The sequence below is a fragment of the Meleagris gallopavo genome, chromosome 2, assembly GCF_905368555.1.
Source record: "Meleagris gallopavo chromosome 2, MGAL_WU_HG_1.1, whole genome shotgun sequence".
Classification (NCBI taxonomy): domain Eukaryota; kingdom Metazoa; phylum Chordata; class Aves; order Galliformes; family Phasianidae; genus Meleagris; species Meleagris gallopavo.
In genome coordinates, this window is record NC_139405.1 from 3847671 (window position 1) to 3874635 (window position 26965).

General features: G+C 41.1%; 1 protein-coding gene across 7 annotated transcripts in view; it reads right to left on the reverse strand.

The window, feature by feature from the left end:
• The window catches only part of CFAP61 (cilia and flagella associated protein 61), a 93866-nt gene that overhangs the window by 20915 nt on the left and 45986 nt on the right, over positions 1–26965 (reverse strand). For all 7 annotated transcript variants that reach the window (XM_085218665.1, XM_085218668.1, XM_085218664.1 and 4 more), the window contains 5 exons: positions 21703–21830; positions 6694–6792; positions 4943–5111; positions 3702–3876; positions 183–475 (listed from right to left, as the gene is read on the reverse strand). In XM_085218665.1, coding sequence (XP_085074791.1) covers positions 183–475; positions 3702–3876; positions 4943–5111; positions 6694–6792; positions 21703–21830 — 864 coding nt within the window. The remainder of the gene's footprint in view (positions 1–182; positions 476–3701; positions 3877–4942; positions 5112–6693; positions 6793–21702; positions 21831–26965) is intronic.

Genomic DNA, 26965 nt, shown 5'->3' on the forward strand with positions numbered 1-26965 from the left:
CGGGGAATTAACAGTAGTATTATTTGGATTTTTGCACAAAACAATCCTTCAGGCTAACAATTGAATGTTAATTCTTCTGGAGACAATGAGAAAATAGATAAACCGGCAAGGGACTATCAGGATTTGACGGCCTTTGTCTTAAAAAGCAGACTGAAGGAAATACAATGAAAGCATATACTTACTGAGCACTGCAATTGGAACGGTTTTCTATTAGTAGTGAAAGCAGCGCGTGTGATGAGGTCTGGGTCGTCGCCTTTGCTCCACTGTGCCAGGATACTGTCATAATAAACAGACACGCCAGCCTCTGACAGTGCCTCCTGAACAGCACTTTCGATTTCGTTGTTGTTAAGGCAAGTAACGTTTGAGCTGAGTGGAGGCTGCACGAGATGGATGCGAGGACCATCGATTCCCAGAGATAAGAAGGTTTCTACCGTGGTGTAAATGTCAATTGTATTCCCATAGACAATGATGTTCCCTAAGGGGAAAAAAAAGGAAAGATGTCTAAGATGCACAATGAAAACCTTATTAGTGTAACTCAGATGATAATAACACGAAATTGCTCTCTTTGACCCTCTTATTTCTCTGATGCTATGAAGCAAACAATGTTACTTAGCAACAGTAGCTAAGATAATTTAGTGAAGAATCTGTACAAAACATCCCACAAAGTAGGCAAGTACTTAACACAGAAGTATGACATTCATTCTGACCCTGTAATTTGAAATTATTCTGATTGAAAATCCTCTGGGGCCAAAAAAAAAGAAAAAAAAAAAAAAAGAAAAAGAAAAAAAACCCACCACGTTCTATTTTGTTCTCCTCTTCCTCCTCAATTTTGCTTACATTCAGAGCACTTACTGGGCAGGCAGGGGAACAGGAGCAAATTCAATACATAGTGCAGAAAAAAGGGTAGTGGAACTGGGAAAGAGCAAGTTGGACGAGACAAGCTGTTGTGCAGTGCAGGAGATTGCTGGCACTGTTGCTTCCTTTTGTAAAAGCTCTGTCTGCAAACAAGGGACCTGGCATAGGTCAGAGTGCTTGTGTGCTTTATGTAAGAATGTTTAATATAAAACACAGTTTTCAGGGCCTGAAAACTGCTCCTTTCCTCCCTGTTCCCTCTGTTCCCTTGCTCCAAAGAGAAAGCATCTTTCTGCCCTCTGATCCCCTCTGCCTTCAAGTAAGCCATGCAAAATGCACAGCTCTTGCAGGATGGCCTGAGAATTCCTTTCCTGCTGGGAATGAGAAGTGCTTACCAAAGGCCCAGCCTAGCGAAGGGTTACTCTGAGTGTAAGGCATGTGAGCCTGGCCAGCACAGAGATCATCACCATTTGGCAGAGCCGCTCTCTTCAGGGAGAAGTTTGGTGATTGCATTACACGTTGGCATTTCTGTATATACGAGATCAGATTCAAGCCCGGCATTTCTCAAGGAAAATTAAAATTCTGTTTTATATGGTAATATTAAATACAATTACATTACATTAAGGAAAGCAATGTTCCTTTGCTGACCTCTTGTAAATCAACAATTTGCAGTTTCTGCTTATGACAATATTAGGGGCTTTTTAGATTACAGCACTGGTAGTCTAGGAACTACCGATATTCATTACGGACTGAAATTATGTTGACTGGACAGATAGCGATTCCTCAGGATGCTTTTATTATTTAACTACATGAACATGTATCTATCTGTGAGTAAACATAATCATCCTCCATGGAAAAAAGCAGTCATAAATAAAGATCGTTAGCGTGGTTTTATCATTTATTACTCGAATGTCAGAGTTCTGCTGCAGAGCAGGCTCGTTCATTTTCCACAAGTGGAAGCACAAGATTTCAGTGATCCCAGGATGACCCGAATCTTTTTAGTTTGCAGAAACTAAAGAAGAAAACGTTATGTTAGCCAAAGCATCGGCAGCTCTGGTTGTTGATTCGAATGCTGGAATTTTAATTTGATAGTATTCCTACAACATGCTTTTAATAAGGCAGTAAACTGTGTTTAGGTAAAGAGGAAAAATAATTGCTCCATTTTGGGCCATTAAAGCAGTTTTGTTTCTTTCTTTACTCCCATCCTACTTTTTATTTCCGTGGAAAGTGCGGCGCTAATAGGAGATGAATTTCAATTAGTTACAATTACAGTTTTAATAGGTTACACGCACGAGACAGCTGGGTTTCATCAGAGAACCACAGCCCCAGGAATAGGGCTGGTGCTCACCCTGCTCCAGCCCCAGGCAGCAGGAGCCACCAGGCACCTCTTTGCTCCCGTGAGGAGAGCGTGGTGGAAGGAAGGTGGCAGTGCCATGGAGACTGCAGACTGCTTTTGGTACAAGTAACAGATGAGTGAAAGGAGGATGCAGCAAGAGAAAGGTATATGGAAAAAAACTAGCTATCCAGCAGCCCTGTGGGCTGGGCTCATTGGGAGCTGTGGGTTTAGCATATTGTTAAAGACAGGATAGTGCCTAATTAAGATATCCACCTTTACATCACGCCAAAAGCCAGCAGCAGTGCTGAAATTATTAATACTAATTTAGTAATAGTAAAGGTGCCTCGGTCCCAAAGGAGATGAAATGCCAGGCCTCCCTTTCACCTGAGCAGTGATCGTCCCACTTGCCTTGCATCCTGGACTTTGGTTCCTTCCATTTCTGGCATTTCTAGGGGCAGGACTGGGCAACACAGAGTTTTATATGAAGGATGAGCAGTAACAAATAGGGAAAACTAACCACCTCATCTGTTCATACACACGCAGCTGTGCCTGTCAGCTGGACACCACCTAAAGCCACGCAGACTGCTCTAGTGACATGCTTGAGGCTGGGAAGCTGTCTGAAGAAAACGTGAGCTGAGACATCACGATGTTTACTGTCTCCTGTCCTGATCACAGTGATAAAGAAACCTCTAGTGTCTCAAGAACTTTTAAAAGCCTGCCAAGCAGGACATGAACGTAGCAGACCACAGCTATCCATTTTCATTAGTCTATTCTCTGCTGAGGAAGCCAGGCCAGCTATATTTTCAGGAAACTCCTGGTTTTGCTTCCAAGAGCTTTCCTGCTCTGCACTCTTCCCTGACTCCAGTCTGGTACCACGAAGACATGATGGGTGAATTCATTTACTGTTTGATCTCCTTTCAGTTGTGGAAAGGATTTAACTTGGAATTCTGGGTGACTCTAGGTATTTTCTACAGCATTCAGTGAATATATGATCGGTGTGCACATGAACAGATATAATGGACAAATATATGACCTTAAGAGTTAGAAAGACAATACAGAGAGACTGCAGTTCTATGTGAAAAGCTGTAAACTGATGTAATGGAACACAAAGATGACAGAAAAGGAAAAAAAAAAAAATAATCTGATTTAGATCTGTTTTCTTTGTGTTACGCCTCAAATCTAAATGTTCATCTATAAGAGAAAAACACACTCTCTAATTAAATTATTATTTAATTGTCTAATTAATGATGCCAACCAGCTTTGCGTTTGGGACTCATTTTGTTTTATATAATAATTACAGATGATTAATCTATCTCAAGCTTTTTTTTTTTCCTCAATAAATATGCTGGGTATCAAAAATGACAACAAATTGTAAATTAATCTGGAAAACAAAGCACAGCAGATGAAAGACTTTGTTCTAATTAACTGAGCATCAATTATACCATGGAGTTAAGGAAACAATAAGCCTAAAGAATATTTCTGCAAGCGTGTATGTGTTTACCAAAACCCTTACCTTCTGAGTTGATAAAATTTTCCTTCAGCCATTCCATTGCCTTTAAGCAGTCCTGATCATCATTGAGAGTAAAATGATTGGAAGGGATTTTCCCTGTGTATCTTTGTGGCCATTTACTAAGAACTTCCCTAGTAGTTGTGAGTTTACTGATATCTGCTCCAGTGGGGGACAGGACCTGGAACAAATGGGTGAATGAATAGATATATATGACATATATCTTCAACTACTATTAAGATTTATTTTTTTTTAAATAATCTCTTTGTAATAAAAAAGAAACCACATGATTAAAATAATTCTTTTTTTTTTTTTTTTTATAGCTTGAAGGTAAGAATAGATGATATTTTCTTCTTGAAGGCAGATAAAAGCTAAGTCTCCCCATGCTTCCCTTATCTCTTCCTCTACCGTAGTTATTTCCCACAATTTATGTTACAAGTCAGGGTTGCATTTGAATATCTTTTTTCTAGGAGCACTTAAACACTTACAGCACAGCACTGGAAGCAGCTCTCTAGTGCAGGGAGGTCTGATTCTACAGCAAGACGGAGCACTTGGTTCCACTCTGCATAGCTTCACGTTACACACACTATTCAGAGATCTGTGCTGCTGCTGTAAGCTAGGGGAATGGCAGCGTTGCTTCAGCAATCAAGGCAAAAACAAGGAACCTCAGCTGGAAAATTGGTCCTTTTCACTTCTGTCCTCTCACATACTGTGAGACTCCACTGAGTATCATAGGCCCACCTGACCTCACCTGAAACTTTACCACGTGCTACAGTAATGCACAGCACCATGTATGTACCTAGGCATGCTCATCACGTGAGTCAAGTAATTAATTTGAAAAGAAATTCCCTCCATTGCCAAAACGAGGTCAAATGGTGTTGCACCAGCTGGAGTTAAGTCTCAGCGGCTGGGGCCACGTGTCAATTGGATCAACTTTTCAGCAGGTTTGCTGGTCACAGTGGCAAAAATACTGGCAGCTTTGCTTAACATCTGATCCTGAGGTGATCCACTGCCGGTAGAAAATTTTGTAAAACCTCCCTCTCCTCTGCTCCAAGCTCTAGAGCTGCACGAGGCAGTACGACCTGCTGTTTGCAGGCTGCAAACATATTGGTCAGACAATAGCTAGCGAGTATTCTACTCCTTTGCTAATTGCAGAAACCCCATTTACTGTAAAAAAAAAAAAAAAAAAAAAAAAAAAAAACACAAGAAAAGAAGATATTATTTTTTCACACTGCTCACAATCTTACCTGATAGTTCTGTCCTGTGCAGAGAACAAGGTAGTCATAAGGTACTTTTCTCTCCTTGGAAACAACTACGTATTTGGCAGAGCGATTTATGCCAGTCATTTTACCAACCACAACGTTAACCCAGGAACAAAGTGACATCTGTGCATAATCTTCATCATTAAAACAGTGGCTGTGAAGAAAGAATATCTGTAAGTGACATTTCAGCAGCTGACAGCAGGCATTAATTAGACATCTGGTGAGTTAGCCAAAGTCCCCTAGTGGTTCAAGTCTGTTCTCTTGCTGTGAGTTTACTGCAGCCTATAGTAAAAGATTAGTCATTATGAAATACTCAGTTACAAATTGACAACTTTTTGCTAAAACCAAATAATCCCTCCCAGTGCTGGGCCATATAACCACATAATTTAAAAATGAAGTCAGAAAAAAAAAGAAAAAAAGAAAAAAAAAAAAAAGCTTTACTCTGCTTTTTGTTTGCAGGTTGATGCAGGGAGGAGACTTTTGCACCTGCAAAGAAAATGTTTGAACAATCTAATATTTTTGTCTGATAAAAGATTCCTTTTTATTGTTTTATGCAATTGAATTCCTCTGCAAAATTAAGTGAATATTAACAGAAGCAAAGGAGAAGTTATCGTGTTGGCTATTCAAAAGAAAACAAAATTAGCAGGCGTAGGAGAGAAAGAGAGAGAGAAATAGTGCAGGTGTGAAAAATAGGAATCTTCACTAACAGAGCTCCAGAAAGAGAAACGCCAGCGCCAATGTATTTTGCTTCTAGTACCAGGATATACATTCTAACACACCAGAACTAACTGCTACACATTAATTGCTGTTAATGAGTTCCCAAAACTGTCCTAGAGGATGATAACAATTACAAATAGGAAAAAAAAAAACACAAAAAAAGTTGTTGTTGTGGCCTGAAGAATTTTAGAACTGAATGTTCGGGCTGTCTGAGGTGCTCTGCATCCTCTGTACTCACAAATACCAGAGGGAAATAAAGAACGGAAGGCACCCACTGTCAATTCTAAACTGTAATCATGCAGAAATCTATAAATAAAATGGGCATCAAGGAGAGATTAGGGTTTTCAAAAGCACCTTTATAATTGAGGTGCACAGCTCCTGGGAGACTGACACTCCAAAATCACAGGGATGCTTTCAAAACCCATATCCTGCAGAGTTCCATTTTCACTCTTAATCTGCTTTCAGATTTTAACAGCTAATTCTGGCGAGGCAGTTATGAACAGCAACTTTCCACCAGGGTGGATATTTTGTTATTACAAGTCTTTTCTTACAGTATACTTAGGAAAAAGTGCACATGCTTTTGTGTGAGCATAGAACCCCATCATTTCCTAGACCTGTACTTAAAAACACCCCTTTCTACAATAGAAAAAATTCCCTAACTATTTATCAAAAAATTCCCTGATAGGACAAGATTCAGAATATGGTAAGACAGTTTTAAACAGGTCAACATCACACTATTTTCAGGTCTCTGTAGACATTTCTGGTTTAAGCCTCAGCAAGTAGACAATTAGCTGTTTTGTGATTTGAAGAGCTGGCTCTTCAGGGCATTACTGGAGTTACCACTTTATTAGTACTTTGTGACACCTCCCTAGTAATAGTAATATTGAACTCATTTACAAGCCATATGGACAGACTGGATTGTTTTGAGACTATGTGCATGTGTTTCTAGAAAAAAATTTAGGACCGGTTCACAGATTACAATGTTAAAGTTATTGAAGTGTTTATATATTAAATCGAACCTGTTAATTAAAAATCTTCTATGCTTGGATCCTGGTGGGTCTTTTCCTGGAAGGCCATGAGTTGAAATCAAGGTCAGATTGTTGAATTTCAGGTGTGGACTGTGGAAAGAAAAACAAAAGAAGAGTAAAACCAGCACGAGTTTGCTGAGGGTTCTGTTTGGTACAGCTGTAACACGAGTGCACTTTAACATATAGCAGTGTTAACAGAAAACTGATTCTCCCCATCCATTCTTGTGGCTTTATTTGAGGTGTAGCACAAGGTTGTCTCAATCCTGACACACGTATTTAAATTCTTTCATGTCACTAACAAACTCTTTCCTAAGACCTTATGCAGGACTAAGCTTCCCTGACTACAATAGTTATTGCAAGGCCAACAAGTCTTTGCTCAAATGCCAGAATACGGTGTTCCAGAAACAAAACAGACTGACTCAAATCACGCCCCTCCTTGCACATGTTTTGTTAGGAAGCAAGTAGGAAAAGCCTTGTCAACCACCACAGTGTTAACCACGCTGTGGTGCTCGGTGTCTGAGGCTGCAGAGAAGGGACTGGGATTCTGTGATGCTATACATTAAGTGTCCCCAGTGGTCCCAGATGATGCAGAAACAACATTTTTGAATTGTAGAATCATGAAGGTTGGAAAAGACCACTGAGATCACCCAGTCCAACCCCAGCCCACCCCCACCGTGCCCACTGCCCACGTCCTTCAGTGCCACATGCCCACGGCTCTGGGACACCTCCAGGTGACCCCACCGCTCCCTGGGCAGCTGTGCCACTGCCTCACCAGCCTCCCTTCTGTTGAGCACCCAAAGTTTCAAATAGATACAGCTGAATGCCACTCTGAGATAACTGGGTTGTTTCTTACTACCTGCAGACTTCTGTCCCTCCTCATCAGCTTTACTGACTCGTACAGGACAAGGATAGGGCCCTTGCCACTTCCATTTTCCTCTGCTTCCCTCTAAACACACCAGCTCAGGAAGTCTCTTGCTCTTCCCCTCATCCCTGAACCCAAGGAAAATAGGCAATGGGTAAACTAAACTTTCAATAAAGAAAAATGAAATCCATTGCTGGTGAGCATCACTGATTCCAAACATTTTGCTAAATAGGACTGGATTAAAGAACATGCTTTGGAACCCTGCAGAAGTACAGTCAAAAAACACTTACAAAAACATAATGATGGAAACCTGCAGTTACTCAGACATCTGGTAAGAAACTCTGTGCCATGATCATTTGTATGTCATTTATGATGTGCTACGAGATGTTAATTTAATCCTTTAGGAGGATATAGAAAGTTACTTCTTTACACAGGCCAGGTACAAAGTGTTTTGCCATTCTGCTAAGATTCACACATCTTTGGACAGAAAAATAAGAATTTCCACCATAGTTTCATTAACAGCAGAGGGGGGGGAGGTGGAGGAGGGTTGGGAGCAAGACTGACAGTATGTTGAACTAAATGTGATCTGACATTTAAAAACAAATAAATATTATGAGTGATTAAGCCTTCTAATCTTCCAGGCTTTGTGTAAGTTAAGTATGGATTGATGCAAATGGTACAAAGGAATCAGAATGTTTTTTATCAACCACTGTTAATTTGTTATTCATACACTTAAAAAATATATTCAAACAAAGTTAAAGGTCATACTTAAACCAAGGAATTTTGAGGTTATGGCTGCCACTCTCAAAATGCATATTAATAGTTTAATTCTGGATTATGGATTATCTATGGTAAATCTCCATGCATACTCAGGCCAAGTGCAATGTAATAAATAACCTTAATGTAACAGAGTGCATATATTTATACAGATTATGGGCCTGATTCTCATTTAAATTAAGGTCACTCTGCAGAGGTGGGTGTAAATAGAATTTGCTCTTCATTTATGACCACGTTATGTTGGCTGCGCGATACGAAGTGGTCTTAATGTAAACAGAAGTTTACAGTGAGCTGAATTTGAAGTGTGCAGCATGCCATTTGCACTCATGGAACACTTCTAGTCGGTTGCAAATGCTAGCAATTGCAATTGGTATTTAGTTTACATGGAATCATGAGGAAAAGGGCTGCAACAGTGCACAAACATCCCAGAGATTCCTCTATCACTGAAGGTTCCTTCCAGCTCAGAGCTGAAACTGTTTATTTACCGCATGCCCTCTTGTCAATAGGTCTCCAAATCCACCTGCTATAATAACATTAAGTTTAAATTATGTTAACGGTATTCAGGATGAAAATGTTGCAAGCAAGCATCAGAAAAATGGTAGAATAAAAGGTTGCAGGCAACAATAATGTGCTTCTTTTGCATGACTGCACTGTGATGCACTTTATTGATCTGATCACATACTATTTTCTTCTCCAGAAGCTCTACCTTTATCTAGTCCATATGCAGTCATCCACTATTTCCACAGTCATATGGTGTTTGGTCAGTTCTTCCCCATCAAGTGGGAGGCTTTAATTTTGAGCTTTCACTCTGTATAATTTACTATTTACTGCTATCTCAGCGCTCCCACAGCATTCCCATATGCCTCAAACATTAATGAACTGGAAACTAGAACTAAATCAAAATGTTGATTAGCAACTCATTAGAATACTACGATGACATGAGTAATATCTTTGATTCCTCATTTACACTGAAAAAAAATCAAGACACAAAGAAAATTGGATTAAAGCTATCAAAAGGATGTGCTGATGTCAGAAGCTGAACAGAAGAACCCAGAGCTGGTATCTGATGCTGCCTGTGCTCCAAGAACAGGCACTTGCCCTTCTGGGACCAGGATCTCAGCTTGGAATCACCAGAAATGATCCATGAACAGCTGCAGAACCAAGCTTGCTGCATTCCAAGAAGCATTTGGACAACACAAACACCACAGTGTTTGAATTTGGGGTGGTTCTGTGTGGAGCCAGCAGTTGGATGACCTTTGCAGGTCTCTTCCAGCTCAGAGCGTTCTGTGATCATGGCTTTGTCACCGGCCCTGTGGCACTGAAATGCAGATCCTCCACAAGTATGTCTGCGTGGACCAGGGCACACGATCAAGCAGCTCTGTGGTCACTAATCTCACTGCAGTTCACACTGTGAATGGCACAAACAGTATTTCTTCTGGAAAGAAGAAATCAAGGTAAGCTGTTGTCTGAGCAGAAGTGGAGATCAGAGGCAAGCAGAGTGGCAAAAGTTGGGATGGCAGCAAGTTTGTGAGCAGAAGGTGGAAGCCAAAATGATTTTTTCAAGTGACTTCCACAAAAAGATGAACATCAAAGCCTTTACATTAGGAGACAATCCTCCCCCAGTATTTGGGCTACCTGCAACATTTGCCAGAGCAAGGAGCTCTGATGCACACAGCAGTTCATCACCCCGCAGTGCTGCTGATGGCTGCAGGAGGACGCTTTTCCTCAGCGTGTTCTCAGGCTATCAACGTGTTGCATCTGTGCAGGAATGAAAGACTACACAGTGGGAAGACGTTCTGCAGAATTAGCAGTTCTAAAACTTAGTGCAGTGGTAGCTTCAATCACTGCCTTCAGCTTGAAGGACTGAAATGTAGGATGAGATGCTTGTGATATTCTGAAAATATGACAACTTAGAATCATAGAATCATTTGAGTTGGAAGGGACCCCTAAAGGCCATCCATTCCAACCCCCTGCAGTGCACAGGGACACCCACAGCTCCAGCAGTGCTCACAGCCCCATCCAGCCTGACCTTGGCTGTGTGCAGGGATGGGGCAGCACCACCTCCCTGGGCAGCCTGTGCCACTGCCTCACTGCCCTTATGGTAAAAAATGTCAAAACCTTAAAAAAAAACACATGTCAGGTAATCATCATTTCTGTCAATGCATTCTGTCAGTGCAAGTAATGGTTACATTTGCTAACAGGGAGGTAAAATTCCTCATCAGCTAAGATCAAAATTTGTTGGGTTTAAGCAAACTGGCATTGGTGAAAATTATCAAAAACTTTCAATGTGAAAATAGAAGCAAAAACTAGCCTCATATATGACAAAGGTCGATTAGAGAACTGCAGTAGGTCTGCCTCAGGTTAGGATTTTAAACCTGTATACAAGCACTTAAATGCCAGCCTGAAAAACACAGGCAAGCTGTAAGTGCTTAGCCATGGTCACTACTGGCACAGAGAGGGGAGGCAACAGTGCTGAGCATTTTGTCAGTGTCTGTTGGGCACCTTACCACATCATCCACCACTTATCTCCACAGAGCACTATTATTTCCAGGCCAACAAAAGGCTGGTTTTATTTATGATGGCTGTCGGTTCCCTACTGCTGCCTAAAAGCTCCTAACAATATGAAAACAAAACAGGCTCTAAGAAATGGGTAGTGCATGTAAAGAAAAATGGCTTACATGCCTCTAACTTATATATTGATATGAAGTATGGTAAAAGCACATGTTCCCATTTGGTGAAAAAGTCTTCAAGAGAAGAGCCTGAGCCAGTGCAACATTAAACAACTGCACCTACATTATCAAAGTAAGCAGTTCCAGCAGGGATTCATGTTGCTGTGGATACAAAGGGAAGAACAGCTCAAAGATACTGGTAAAGCAGGGAGGGATTAGAGTATCTAGGGAAATAAGTAAAAGGTATTGAGTTTCATTGCACAGTTCTAGAGGACGGCTACAAAAGCAAGTCTAAACACCCTCGTCCTTGAAATAAAACTGCATTGCCAATTTGTTGTGAGCACAGGCAAAGGGAGAAACAAACAAAAAAGTTTTATACTAAATTTATATATGTATCATTTTTATATGTATCTGCTAGCATTTGCAAATTGGTTCCAATATTCCTGCCTAGTTTCTCTGAATTTTTTGCCTGCTGGGTTTGCTTTTTTTAAGTGCGTGGTGCAACAGCAAAGGTTTAAGTGTTAAAAACTGCCTGAACAAATTATGTAATTAACTGCTTTCATTAGCCTCCTCATTATCACAAATAATCAGCCATAATTATGCTATAGCCTCAACTTTCCTGCAGCAGAGAACTTCATACTGCATCTCTAAACAGCTCTAAAAATAATAAAAAATCATCTGTTTTCAGCACTACAAATAATTAGGTTGAGAAATTCTTGCATGAGCAGACCTTTGAATCAGAGAAGTTTTCCCATGTTGCTCTGCAACCAGAAATGAGCCATTCGAATTTTAGGGGAACGGAGGAACCCCAGATGGGAGGTGATGTTAAAACTCAGAGGCAATACTTCATGTTCAGGGCACAGAAACTCACAGTGCCCAGCTACACGTCTCATGCTAGAAGGCAGGTAGAGGCAGAACCTCTCCTTGACCCAAATAACACCATGCTTTATCCAAGTTAGGTTGGATCCCAAACATTTCAAGAACAAAGTAATCAGGATGTGACTTGGAGTGCAGACATCTCCAAAACAAAATGATTTGCTAACACATTTCGCAAGACTACAAATAAAAAATGTCAGCTTAGTGCAAAAAAAAATAATAATTCCACGCTCATGCACATTTTAAGTGATGAATATATTGCTTATTACTGCAGACTTCCTTTATGAGTAACTTTTAAGAGTAATGTGTTTCCACACTGCTTTCTCAGGCAGAACTAAAGCAGTCTCTCCCTTTCTACTTTCACTCTTTAGGCACCTACATTTAACTCAGACAAGCAGAAATCAGCACAAAATCAGCGAGGAAGATGTATGAATATAACATGGCAAAAGAGTTTCCCCGTATGGTGCTACATGATGCCATTCTAGTATTGTGAAGGCTCTGCAGCCTGTGTCACACTACTTGGTTGTTCAGCTTTTAGTGAGAGGGTCAGTAACAGGAGCAGAAAGGGGTTACTGTTTGCAGCAATCGCCAAAAGCCTGTTCTCAAGAACCAATTACAAACCTCAGAACGTGGCTTTAGCTTAACTGCTGCCCAACAGATGTCCATCTAGAAGTTATCCCTCTTTAATTACAAGTAAACAAAGATGAGGCACTTCTCCGTTGGATCAGCCCTAGGAAAAAGTGTTAAGATTGTGAATGAATTTGCTGAATGAAAGAAGGGTCCCTGCTGGGGCTCCTTTCAATGCAAGGGTCCAGAAAGTGGCTTTCCACATTTTGGTGTCCCTACAAGCTGTGCTTGTGATAAGTCTTCCTCCAAAGACCGGTGGCAGACGTCAAGAAGAGCACTGGTAAACATAAAGCAGTGAATCCCACTGCCATTAGCTCATATTTAATGTGATCAACTCTTTTGCATAGGGAGAAAGATAAGTCAGTTGATTGCTTCAGTAGGAAAATCCCCAACTTTTTCTTCCCAGAACAGGACTGTTTCTATTCCGGGATGGACCATAACACTGGAAATACACCATCCACTTCAGTTTCAGAAAATACTCTTTAAATTATTTAAAGCAGAAATAAAGAGGAATATTGCATGGATTTATGAAATATTTCAAGATGAAATGTATTTATTTAAAAAGTTTTGGGTTTTTTTTTTCCCCAATGACACTTCAACAAAATGTTTTGTCATGTCTCCTGATACTCCTGATATCAAAATAACATTCTCCTTGGGGGAGAAAAAAAAAAACAACAAAAACAACCTAAACTTGAATGGAGCAGTTCTTTTCAATAATGTACAGATTTTATTTTTTAGCTTTACTGATGACTGATTGTGTAAGAGTCAGTATTCCAAAGGAAAGCAACCTATAAGACCAAGCTATGGAAGCCACAACCACCAATTCCTACATCTGTTGCAAGAAACACTTTAAAAAGCCAAATTATTTTTACTTTGACCCATGAGCACCATCTTTCAATGGCACTGTGAGCATTTCTCTCCCCCCAGCTGGCTGCTTTTCCTCACCAGGTCTCTCCCCGCAAACTTTGCATCTGATCAATTCCACCAGGATTCGAAGCACCTCCTTATTTTTGGAGTCTAGTGCCCGCTATCACAAGGCCAAAAGACTTTCCATAAAATTTGCAAGCATTATCTTGAAGACAAACACAATTTTTGTCCCTCCTATGCTTCTTTTTCAGAGCGATAATTTTCTCTAACATCTGGTCCAAATTCATCGGGGGACAATATTTATCCACCTGAACTGCATAAGGATGTTATTCATGAGCTTAAACAGAGGTGGGTGTTTTTTCCTTCACATTGAAGGTTTATACTGTAATGCTTCTGCTGCCCCTGGGACTGTCAGTTCACCTCCTTTTGTTCAGTAAATACTTTCTGCTTCTTTCTTTGCTTTCACTAAACCTGCCTTGCTGCTCTGACCCTAGCTCATGTGCCATCTCTCACAAGGAGTGATTACCCTTCTTCAACACCCTGCCTCAAAAAGTGTTCTTCGGTTAAATCTTGCATTCCCCTGCTAGGGTAGATGAACCAGTCTTCTTTTTTTCTTAATCATTCCCCCTGTGAATTGCTATTTCTAGATTCTCTCTAATTTTCTAATTTTAATACCTGCATTTCTTATCCTCTCTGTGCCAGCCTTCTTCCTAGACAATACGATTAAAAACATGCACAACTCTGCTGCATTTCAATTCTTCCATTAATCTCTCATATGTACCTATCTCTAAATCATCTTGATTTCTCCCTGAATGTTACCAAACATGCCCTTTTCCACTTTCTTCCGTCAAACTCCCCTCCGTACAATAACTCATTCTCCGAAGCAACCCAGCCACCCTTTTCCTGTCCCTGCTTTTATCTTCCTAACCACCTTCCACCCCTCCAGCAGTGTTTTTGCTTTCCTCACCTGCGTCAGCTCAGCTTTTCCTATTCTTTTTTGCGCTATTCTTCTCTATTGATTGTGGCTCTCAACTGTAATTCAGTTGAGTCTTTTTCCTTTTGTTAGACTAATTCTTTCCCATTCTTTGCTTCTCAACCCAGACTGACCCTTGCAATTTTACAGCTGAGCTCTGCTCCATCCTTTAACCACTTCTTGTTAAACTCTTCTCTCACTGACAGCATCTTGCCAGCACTTGCAAGGAGTACACCAGGCTGGGAACACGCACGCCAATTAAAACACATAACATTCAACACTGAGTGGTGGGCACTCGATTACTTACATACTTAGTGCACAAATTGCATTTTTCCAGCAAATACAAGCTAAATGAAGTCTTGTCAGAACCCCCAACTACAGATTTTTTTAGTTATGTTTCCAGAATGCTGTTTATTAGATAAAGGATGGCAAAGCCCCAATACTATCAACTGTTATAGGGCAGAACAGAAGAATCTGAACAGCTCTTTTCTTGTCCCACACAAGATGCATACCTGAATCAGACACATGCACATTCCTATGCAGGAACACCCTCAGCTACCATCATCCCAAATGCACACTGGTTCTGAATTTGGCCAAATACAAGCACCACCAACCATTACATCTGCTAGAGAATTTCCTAAATAAAAATTCAATTTTCATTCCTTAAACATTTCAGCATTTTGTCTTGTTCGAAGCATAAAACAAGGCAATTATCTTTCTAAACAGAAAATAAGGGATATCCAGTGATGGCCCTGGTAGTTACAGTCTCTATTTATTTAAATATATCCAGGTGAGATATCAACACATCATCCACAACAATACCATAAAATGGGATACAAAACTATAGTGTGGCTAAGGTGTTGCTATTTTGTGTGAATATTTCAGCAAATCACCTGTAGTGCAAATTCCAACTTGTTAATGGAACATTTTTAACATTACTGGACAACAGTTAAAGGCAAAAATAAGTTGTTTTTATTTGTGTAGCTTGTACTTATCCCATGTTAGTCCATGTAATTGCCAAGGTGATTAAAATTTTAACTCAATCACATTGCTAGGTGAAGATCTGGCAATGCTGCCTTCACATACAAGAGCTGCTCCAGAAGTAACGCCTCCCATTTTAATGGTGGTGACTATGTTGAGAAGTTTTGTAGCTGAGAATTTGTTCCATCATTTGTTGTTACTGTGCTCTTTGTATCTCATTTTAGTTTTCATGGAAGTAAATACAAAGCATTACCTTTGGAGCGACCTACGTTGTTGAAAAATCATGCCCGAGTCTGTCAAAAGAGAGATGCCCCTTGAATTTGACGGGCTTGAGATCTGCACCAACGTTTCTCCTCCTGGCAGCAAGAAGATGCAGAAAGAGAAGCAGCTCATAAAAAGCACCGCATTCTGTTGACAGAAAGCTGGCAGTGTGGGAAGGATCGGGACACAAATTTCCTGGTCTCCAACATCTGCATGTAGCAGCTGCGGACCTGGGCCCTGCAGCACCTCCAGGCCTCCTGGCAGCCTGGTGAGCACAGCTGCCTCTCTGAGATGGCAGCCCCAGCGAAACCAGCTCAGAGAGAGACAGCTGTGAAGTGCCCATCTCTAACAGGGCAGCGTGATGTGATGCTTCTCCAGCAGATCCTTCCCAAATGACCTGTGCCCCCCGTGGCACACAACAATCCAAAACTGTGCTCGGTTAATGCAGATTCGTTACCAGGTCACAGGGAAGCGAACAGCACAGTGAGATGTGCTACAATTCACACAATAACAGCACAGTGCTTGGGGACTGGAAGGGAACAAGCTACAGCACTGCAGAGCTCCAACTAAAGTAAACAGTCCATCACAGAATCATTAAGGTTGGAAAAGACCACTAAGATCATCCAGTCCAACCCCAGCACACCGTGCCCACTGCCCACATCAGTGCCACATCCCCACGGCTCTGGGACACCTCCAGGTGACCCCACCACTCCATGGGCAGCTGTGCCTCTGCCTCACCGCTCTTTGGGAGGAGGAATTGTTCCTAACAGCCAGTCTGAAAGTTTGGGTAGCTCCACCTCTGCAACAACCCCGGGAAACAAATTTAAAACCATGAAAAATAATACGAGCAGAACAGAAAGTACATCGTCTCTATCAACAGCAAATAGCTGAGAAATGTAAATGCGGTGTTTGCACTCGCAAAGCCTTTCTTTATTTGCTTTGAGTGCATTGATGAGAGAGCTGCCAGAGCTGCTCCAGGTAGTCAGGTTACCAGGCTCCACACAGAGCTGGTGACACAGCCACGCTCATGTCACACTCAGTCACCAGGCAGGGCCCAGTAAATAGAACTGCATAAACATTCTTCTGGCTCATGGCAATTTTGAAGCATCCCTTTTACGAGGAAACCACTATTCCCAAGATCAGTTTTAATATACAAAAAGAAGTTATGAATATTCACATATGAATATTAACAAAATAAAATCCCCAGATATTGCAAAGTTGGAAGAGTGAAAGAACATTTGGGGCTCAGGCACGTCTTTACACACGTTTTAAGAACAAGTATGGAAAGTTGAAATAATCTTATTAAAAATTGAAAACTGTCTCTAAAATAAGAATATAAAATGCAAAATAATGAAATATCAGTCCCATATAGCATCACTTTCTGGCAGAAGCATGTCAGATAGCTGTTAGGAAGTGGACCCATATCCTGTCCCCTAGTTTTTGTATCAGTCACCGACCGCTCGCTGTGTTGCTGCCTGCCCAACAAGGCAAGATATGACCCATTGGATTCATCTCTGCCCCAACTTGATCTCTGTTCACCAGAGATGATGAAAGGCAGCAACATCTGAAGGATGCGGGGCCAGTGACACCGAACACATGGTCGACTGCAACATTGTTCAGTGTTTGCCTCGGTATGAAAAAACAGCAGTCAAAAGGAAGACCATGTATATCAATTCATGTGGCAAAGATAGATAGTATGAAACAATGAAGATCACTAAACCATTCATTCCGTGTTAGCTCTGTGATCAGCAAGTAAGCACTAACTATTTAATTAGTCAACTAATTAGTGACAGGCAACATGGAAGGCTTCAGATGTTCTCAGACAAATGCAAAGATAAAAAGCCTAATTAAACAGCAAGCATTATGCTAACTATTGCCAAGCAGGACAGATGTGCAGGATATTGTATAATACTGCACTGCCAGATAACGGCAGTTGTAGCTGTTCTGTCAGAAACTGTGCTTTAAAAACCATCTCTATGCTAATCTGAGATAAACCCCTGCGTCGGGTTCTAACTTTACTTAAAGAGAAAACTCAGGGCTTTGACAAAACCCGCTGTAACACATTCACTTTTTAACACGACAACCACTTTTAATGCATCCCAATTGAAAGAGAAATACTTCACATTTTCATACAAAGTACCGTGGTCGTAGCTGCCATTCATTTATTGCTGTTTTGTGTAATACATTATGTATATTTGCGATGTCCTCGGAGAGTAAGCCATTGTTTACACCAGAGGTTGGATTAAGAAGGTTTTCAAAATCATGGATTAAAAAGGGTTTTCCCTATAATCACAAGACAATAACGCTTTCCACAGCTATATGCAAAGAGGTGGATAAAAAGCTAATTGGTTCACTGCGCCGGGGCCAATGACAAGATAGTTCTGGGCAAGCTTTTGGCGTTCTTGCAGCTCAACTTCAATCACCTGCTGTCAGAGAGCACTAGTTAGCACGTTGCTCTGTGAAACCTGCACCACAATTAGCTACAAATGCTGCTTTCAGAACTTTTTTAAAGCGTCTCAGTATTCGTGAATAGGAAAAGATTAAAATGTTGGGCTGAAACTGACATTCTTCAGAACCGACATGTAGGGAATGAGTGATTTAACTGAGATCTTTTCAGCTTGGTACTTCAGATTCAGGCTGTTGGCAGTGTTTGACATCAGCTATTTCACTGTATTTGCTATTCTTCCTGCTGAAGCTCACCTCCAAGAACTGGTGGAATCCTGGTTGGAACCCACCTCCCGTTCTGATACACACAGGTACTGACGTTCTACACTCACAAAAACAGATTTTACAGTGTCAAATCATTTTCAGATGCAATTTTCATTTAATATTTGCAAGCTGAACGTTTAAGACAGCTTTTTCGCTTATAAATTAAGGATAGGTACAGTTGATCTGCATGGGGACAACAAAAATGTAACTTTAAAAACTTCCATTAGTCTTAAATCAGACTCCCTGTTAGGGTTGTTATTCATGATAATATGACAGCACTACTGAACCAGCATCACAAACTTGAGTGAAGGCCACATTTTTACTGCAGTGTCTCATAAAAAAAAAATTCTTGTTATATATATGTATTAAGTTTTTTTAAAGCCCAATTCACTCAAGGGAAACTAAAAAAAGAAGAAAGCCTGTTTTCAGCCTAGCCCTCCTTTGGATTCACTCCAGGGCTCAACTGCCTTTCTCTCTACATCCACAACAAAGGAGAGGCAGCAACAACAGTTTGGAGGGCAGGGAACAATAGAGGCAAAGAGAGGCTGTGTGCTGGGCTGAACTGCTTTCTCACAATGGGAATATTCCTTCAGTTGCCTCTTTGCTTTTAGGACTGGCCAGCACACTGAACTTACACTGCTTCCACAAACGGTTGGATGGCGCAGCAATTTGTGTGAGCTTTGTCTTAGTGCTGGAGAGTGACCTAAGTCCTGGCTTTGTGCAAGGGGGGAAGCATATAATTGCACTGCCCAGGAGGAGCCTCATGCAGGAATTGTGGGAATTACAATTCCTTGCCTGCTTGCCACGCTCCTGCGGGGAAGTTAATTACTGCAGCAATTTATGATGCAACGTGCTGCCCTCCTCCTAGCGCCTCAGATCCGCTGCCCGGTGAGCTGCAGATCCTCATGTGCCCGCCAGCTGCAGCAGAGGTGCAGCCCGAGATCGTTGCCACCTGTACCTCCTGGCAGCCATGAGACGGGCAGGCTCAAGGCTGCGGAACTGCCTGCTGCTCCTCCTGCACTTGGCCATTCCTAGAATATAAAATTCTATCCAATGCATCCTAAAGAAAAGCAGCGCTATAGCTTATAGCATGTCTGAATGCGATTACACTCGTGAAAAAAGAAATCAGCAGGAGATATTTATTTGAATGGTGACACATGACTAATGAGCTCACCTTCACTGACCTAGCATTACATTAAGCGCAACGGAGGCAATTCTCCAGGGCTCAGGGTACCCCAAGCACAAGAAAGAATCCTCCCCTACTAGATGGTCATTCCATACACTTGCAGCATATTTTGCTCTGCCCTTTGAAATAACCAGCACTGATTTGGCCACACCGGCACTCTGACCTTGACTAGATGATCTCAGCGGTCTTTTCCAATCTTGACGATTCTATGACCTCTGCAGGGATCTAGTTCAACAAACTCTCCATGAGAACTAAGGACCCTAGTGAAGGACTGCAGAAACGTTTTGTAAAACTGCAGTTCACAGCACACACTGCTCCACTGCAGCAGGGTTTGTAAAGTTCCATCTCTGCCCCGGTGGAGAAGCCTGGTGCCCACAGGCAGACTGGCCATGAGCTACGGTGCTGCTGGCACAGAAGAATGGGACCAGGGCAGCTGTCTGCAAGGCTCCAGGGAGAAGACAGTTCTTATTGTTATTTCTCTGTCCATTGAAAAATCTATATTTATTCAGTCTCAAACAGGTTGAAAACACTTGTAAAATCTAGTCCTAATAATTGTTAGGTAGGTAAGTGAATTACATTTGTGTGTTTCCATGGTGACTGATAATGTAAAATAATTAAGTATGAAGAATAATGAGGAGAAAACCACTTCCTCTTTTTAAGGATTAGGGGCTTACAAATTGATTCAATCTAGCTATTTTTAGTGCATGTAACCTTTGCAAAGAGTATTAGAAAATGATGAGTAAATCAAACTAAATTGTATTAAAAGGTCTTCACATCGATCAGGAGATTTTCTTTAACTGCTGCTAAGAAAGTTAAAAAATATTTCTTAAACTTATACGTATGTTAATACAAATTCTGTGACATTTGGACTAATTACTGCTTGCCTTCTGCATTCTCAACGCAATGCTCAATTTTTCATAAGCACTCCAATTGTGCAGTGCTGAAGATGAGTGCTCTCTGGTGTACGAGAAGGACTTGTTCTGCACAAACTCTTACTTAGATTATGGTTCAAATAAAACTTCTGGCTGAGGTGCATCAGAGGGAGAGAGGATTTCCCCACAACATTGATTCTACTTGTGTATCCTGTTCACTACAGGAAGACAGCTTCTGGCTAAGGGGGACAGATTCGGTTGGTTCTCTTATTTTGTAATGCTCTCAGACATTTCTACTTTATTCTACTGTATTTGAATCTACTTGGAGAAGAACAAGTGAGTAAGAACTGCATTCTTGCACACACAGACCAACCTTCTAAGAACCCCAGACAGAGGGGTAAGTGGTGGGATAGCAGAGAGGGTCTCCCCTTCCTAACTTTGGAAAGTCTGTAGAACAGACCTTTCCCACCAGTTTATCTCTGGTGAGAGAGTGGGAGGTATAAAAACAGCTGCATGCATTTATTCCCCTTCAAAAACAGTTCATACTGTTTTTTCACCCCAGTTTGGATAACTCAAGGTAAACAGAACAATTTAATTGATGGTTTTACTGCTAAAAAATTCTGTAATGTGGGCATTCAGCCTATTCTCTTGGTGGATCACTAGTCAGGCTTGTGACTGCTGGAGAGTCTTCTCCTAGCCCCTTCCCACACTCTACAATAAAAATGGCAAAGGAGCCAGAAATAGCAATGCTGTGGTTCCCAAGCACTCCCAAACACCAATATCAGAAGCAGAAAGATGCTGCTTCTCCTTAAAGCAGCACAGAGAAATGACAACTCCAGAAGCTCACGTGGGATGTTTCTACACAGCTCTGGAAACAGCACCACAAAGAGGTAGAAGAATGGAGGAATTCAGACAGTGATCTGTGATTCTAATAGGCAAAACAAGCTTTAAAGATCAGTAGTGCTTTGCACACCATCCAAAGGGCTTTGGACTTAATCTTTACCTACAGTATTTACGTATAAGAGCAATGGTCAAAGACACGAGGTATGTGGAATTCTCATTTTCTCTTGGCCTTCATTTTGAGGATCTACAAGGAACCTTGACAGCACTTTTGAAAATCAGAGCCTGTTAGGAGACACCAGTCTTTCTACGTCTGCAAATTAGACACTCAGAGTTTTAATGGTTAATACTTGGATATGGATCCAAAGCATGTCTTTTTTTTAATTATTATCTTTTATGCTAAAGAAAGAGTCTGAGATGAATTTTACATGAAGGAAGCAAGCGCCTTCAAATAAAGGTAATGTATTTTCTCAGTAAAGGAAATCAAATAAAAACCTTACCAAAAAACAAGTGTTTCCAGAAATGAGATTCCAACATCAGATGCACCAACCACCACAATTCTACTGTTGATAGACACTTTAGATTCCATTATTAGCTTTCGATTTATGTGGTTCAGTGAATACCTTGGCTGAAATAAACAGATAAATTAATTAATTGAATGAGTGAATGAATAAAGTTCAAGATGACATAAATATTCTTGAAAAATAACTGGAAAAGTCTGCTAAGAATCATTACACTATCAGCCATGCATTACCTTGCATTCATGCAAAACTTATTATAGGTCACTGACGTGACTAACTCTATGATTTTTCCATGCACGTAAGTTAACACAGAAGACAAAGAATACCAAAATGGTGAAATATATGCATGCTTAATAATTCACAAAATAATTAGTGAAGCTTAATGTTCTAGCTTCTCTTGAAAAAGACACCACAGGAGAGACACTAATAGGAGTGAGAATGTTGATAAAGTTGAGTCCTCTAAACTCATCCTATACCATGACAGGGGAAACATTCTCTATATATGAATTGGCAGAGTGCAACAGATGAAGAACAAGTACTTTATTTTAGAGCTACGCTAACGCCGTTGACCTTCTCAAGAAGAGCATGACATACTGAGAGCCCCAAACAACATCATCAATGATGGAGACCTCCAGCTGGGATTTCAACAGTCCCACTACCAAAGCTGTGTGCCACACTAGAGCACTTTCCCACACCTTAAGGAAGGATTAGGGGTCAATTATTTGCACGCTGTCATCGCCACATAGCAAACAATTTTAAATGTGGCAAATAAATGTGTTCATTGGTCATGCAGCATTTTTTTTTTTTACTGCCAGATAAATGTTCTTCTGACTGTAGTTCTACACAGTGCAAGGATGACATCCAGTGGTAAGCGAGATTCATCTCAGGGGCTGGATGCCACTAGGAAAATTCCAGAAGATATCTTCAAAAGTACACCAGCCTATGGTGGCTGCTTAATGGAGAAGGCAATTGTGTGAGGCTCAGTTATGTGCCTGCAGTCTCACAGCCACCAAGAAGCCCTTGCCAGGAGCAGCTGCAGCACTGCTCAGATTGTCATTATATAAGACATCTTCAGATTTTTGTGAACAAGTGGAACCATCTAATCCAACGCCAGTGCTTTTTAACCTGCTAAAACACCTCTTACAGCAAGACCTGCCAGTAAGAAGAGTATGATTCCGAATGAAACATTTCAGAAACTGAAAAAAACTTCTGTATCTCACTGAACACGAATGTGAGCTGATGTGCAAATCATTGGAAAAGATTTTAGGAAACGGGAAGAGCAGATGAAAATTATTAAAGTCATCCCTCCACCTAACAGTGCTGCTCAACATAAAGCTTGTACTCCTGCATTCATAGCACACTAACTGGGTAAGGCCAACCTGCAGAATTTGGCGTGGTTCTGGGAGGGCTGACATGGCTTTTGACAGAACTAATAAAATGGTAACAAGAACATGAAGAGAATCTTCTTCTAATGCATCTAATCAACCAAAACAACTAGACAGCAGCATCAGTCGCTAATAGGATAAGCCCAATAGTCCTTACAGCAATGCCAAGTTCAAACATCTCCTGCCACTGCAGTGCTTTTATTTTTTACTTTTTAATGTACTCCAGCAAAGAAATATAAAGCAGTAATACAATTTTCTAGGGAAGAGTTGTATCTAATTTATGAAATGGCTTCTGTACCAATGATACAAAGGCAGCATATGAGCAGAATATAACTCTTTTTGTACACCACACAATGGCCCCAACACCAACAGCTGTCATGCTTCAGAAATCACCTTTCTAGCAGCTAAGTACACTAAATAGCCCCAGGGAGTAAGGAATTAGGTGGATTGGTCCCATAATACCACCTTATTTTAACAAAATGTCAGGACAAATGACTACATATGTTCCCCAGAGGAGTAATCAGACATCATAATTGATAGGTCAATAGCAAGCTCTAACTTGTTTATTTTCTATCCAATTTATTAAATAAAACTGCAATCATTAACTAATGTAAGGCAAAAAACAATTGTTGCCATTGTTAGAACAGGTATACGTAGCTCAGTGAAAAATCCTTTTGTTGATTATCAAAATGAGGGTTTTTTTAATTTCTTTTCCTCCGTTCTCCTCTCCTATCTGCCAGCTTTTGCCACCGCACCGCCTGTCACATTGCTTCCACCTGGGAGGGCAGAGGGCCCACCTACAGCTTCCATTCCAGCTGCTGACAGAGACAGCTTCTCTTGATTAAACCGTGAGGGATATTTGTTCACGTGGACAGTCACTGCCATCCACTTAAAGGCCTCAGACTTCACCTCTATTAGAAACACTTTGGTATTTCTCAGAACAACACAAATCCTGCACATAAATCATGTCTCGCTCATCATCTCATAGCACAATATGCACAGCATTACAATTTCCTGCATCCTTCTATGCTAAGTAACCAGCTGGGGAAAAAAAATGAAATAATGGTTTGGTTTTAGCAAACACGTTTGAATGCACATCTTACTTTTCACTTTCAAAGCAGGTGAGGGAATATCACACATCCGTTGGGCATGCCCAGATCCACCCACTCCGTTTGCATGCTGCCTGGGAATGTATTTGTTGTGTATTTACTCACAACATACATTGGTAGGACAAACAGCAACACAGAGTGTTTTCTAGCTCCTGTTAGATTTGTTTTTAAGCAATGGGCCCTGGAGCTACGGGACTCTTTGTAGGATATCTAAATGCATTTACTGCAATTGTTTCTAAAATAGAACTGGTTTTATATCAAATTCTATGTTTGTTTCAACAGAAATGATGAAAACTGGAAGAAAAAAAATATATCTCAAAAATGAAAAATGAGTTGGACTGAGGATTTTAGCTTTGACAGAAAGAAGCAGTGGGGTATTCTGAATTGGGTACTGGTAAATGCATCCCAGTAAAGCATTCAAAGCGTGTCAAGTCAAGGAGGGCTGTTACAGCCATCGCTGCAGCTGGTCATGCAAAGACTCTATAAAGCCAGGACTTCATAGAATCATCATAGAATGGCCTGGGTTGAAAAGGACCACAATGCTTATCCAGTTCCAACCCCCTGCTGTGTGCAGGGTTGCCAACCAGCAGACCAGGCTGCCCAGAGCCACATCCAGCCTGGCCTTGAATGCCTCCAGGGATGGGGCATCCACAACCTCCTTGGGCAACCTGTTCCAGGCTTGGACTTGATTTTATCACATGCTGAGTGCCTAAGCCTTATTCAGCCAAAACCAATCAACTGTTTGCTAAATTTAAAGTATGTGGAAGTGCCACTGAATTCAGAGGGGCTGAACTTTGAGTTAATGGCAATAACAGATGAACGTGGAACTGATTTACCCGTGTAAATGGCATCTTGGCAGATCCTTCACTACTTCTGGAAGGAACAGGAGGATCTCCACCCAGCAGCACCTTCCCAGCCCTGTTTTCTGTGATTCCATGCATTTCTGCAATGCTTTTACCTGAGCACTTGCTCAGAGAAATCTGAATAATAACTATTGCCATACAGGATGTACATAATTTGGGCTCCGCTTCTTTAAAAACCATCAGGAGTGAAAACAATCAGCAGATCTGTTCCTAGGCTAGTGTCAAGATTAGCAATATTGATTGGTAGGCAAACAGGAAAGTGAACAAACAGGCCTGTTTTAATTTCAAGCTCCATTTGATTCATAGGGAAAAAACCCACCACCACAAAAAAAAAAAAAAAAAAAAAAAAAAGCAGCCTAAATAACTTTAATTCTTTGTCAAAGAACCCTTCTTTAGAGTAACTTGGCTCTATAAAGTGGTTTCTGGAAGTAAAGATACCTAGCTTTTCCGTAACATTTTTCATTCATAGATCTTAGAGGTCTCTGTGAATCAAATCATTATTATTATTCCCCTGGTCTTCCATATGAGAAAATGCTGACCTTCATCTTCTGGATAAACCACAAACTGTACATTCCTGACAGTTCCTAGGACTCCCTGCAAAATCAGGGATTTCCGATCAAACTCCAAAAAGCAGCAAAAGAAAGCAGAGTGTGGACACATACTTAATTTCCCTGCAGAACCATTATTACCATGGTAAGAAACTCTTCTCTTTTCTTATTATTTCAGCATTAGCATTTGTCTTCCCAGTCCAGCTGGACAGTTCCCACTTGCATGAAACTCTCATGACTGCTCAGCTTAAAAGAACATTTGTTCCTTTATGCATTTGGCTAAAATCTAAATGTTGCTATTTTCAAAGAGAATTCGTTTTTTTTCCATTTTTAGGGTAAGGAAATGATGTGTAGGAAGCCACGGGAACTTCAGCAAAGCCACTTAAGTGTATAAAGTGGGTTGGCAAGTGGGTAGAGCACATGGCAGGCTCTCAGGGTGATTTCCCCCAGATTTTAAGATGAAGAAATCAGTTTTATAGAGGTCAATGCTCATCTGTTGTTTTAAGAAAGCTGGCAGTCCTTGATTCCCAATTCACTTTTGTCTATTTATTTCTATTCTACAAGATGCTTGAGGTGGGAAGCAATAAATAGAAAAATTATTTTTGACAAGATTAAAAAAAAATACAAAGAGCAACATCTAGGAACTTTGGCCTGAAATAACTTCCTGATTTTATCTATCTGGACTCTCAGCATCAATGTAAAAATTCGGACTGGATGGCTTTCAACTCTGTACTCCTAATTTACATAGGCAGGTCTATTTCACATCAAGAAACTATACTGATCTCCTCCAAGGAAAGCTCTAGCTGGGCCTGAAGGTGCAACAGAAAACAGGAGCTGCCAATAAGCATCCAGACTCTGCTGATGCTGTGCTGAAAGTCTTCTCGTCCTGCTCTTTGGAAGTCCTTGCACAGAACCGCTCCCAGTAAGCTCCAAGCTCGTATCACAGAGAAACGCAGCCAGGCACTGGATAAAAAGCACCAAGGAGACACAACAGAATCAACGCACTGAGTGAAAAATCCTAGCTCTTGGAATTACTCTGGAAATAGCAACTAGAACGGATACCGGGCAGACAAAGCTGTGCACATTGCTCACCAGTGCCGTTAGCTGATCCCAAAGTCTATTAGATAACGCTATCAATAATCCCTCAGTCATCTGACTAGAAGATGCCTCCATCTCGCACACAAACCCAGCATCCATAAAGGCTCCACGTGCTGCCAGCAGCCCAACAGACAGCGCTTCTAACTGACAGCACTGCTGAGAGCGGTGGCTCAGGTGGCCCCATCCTATGCCAAAGTGCTCCCGGGGAGCGTCCTGTAGGCGGGCCACGGTGCCAGGCT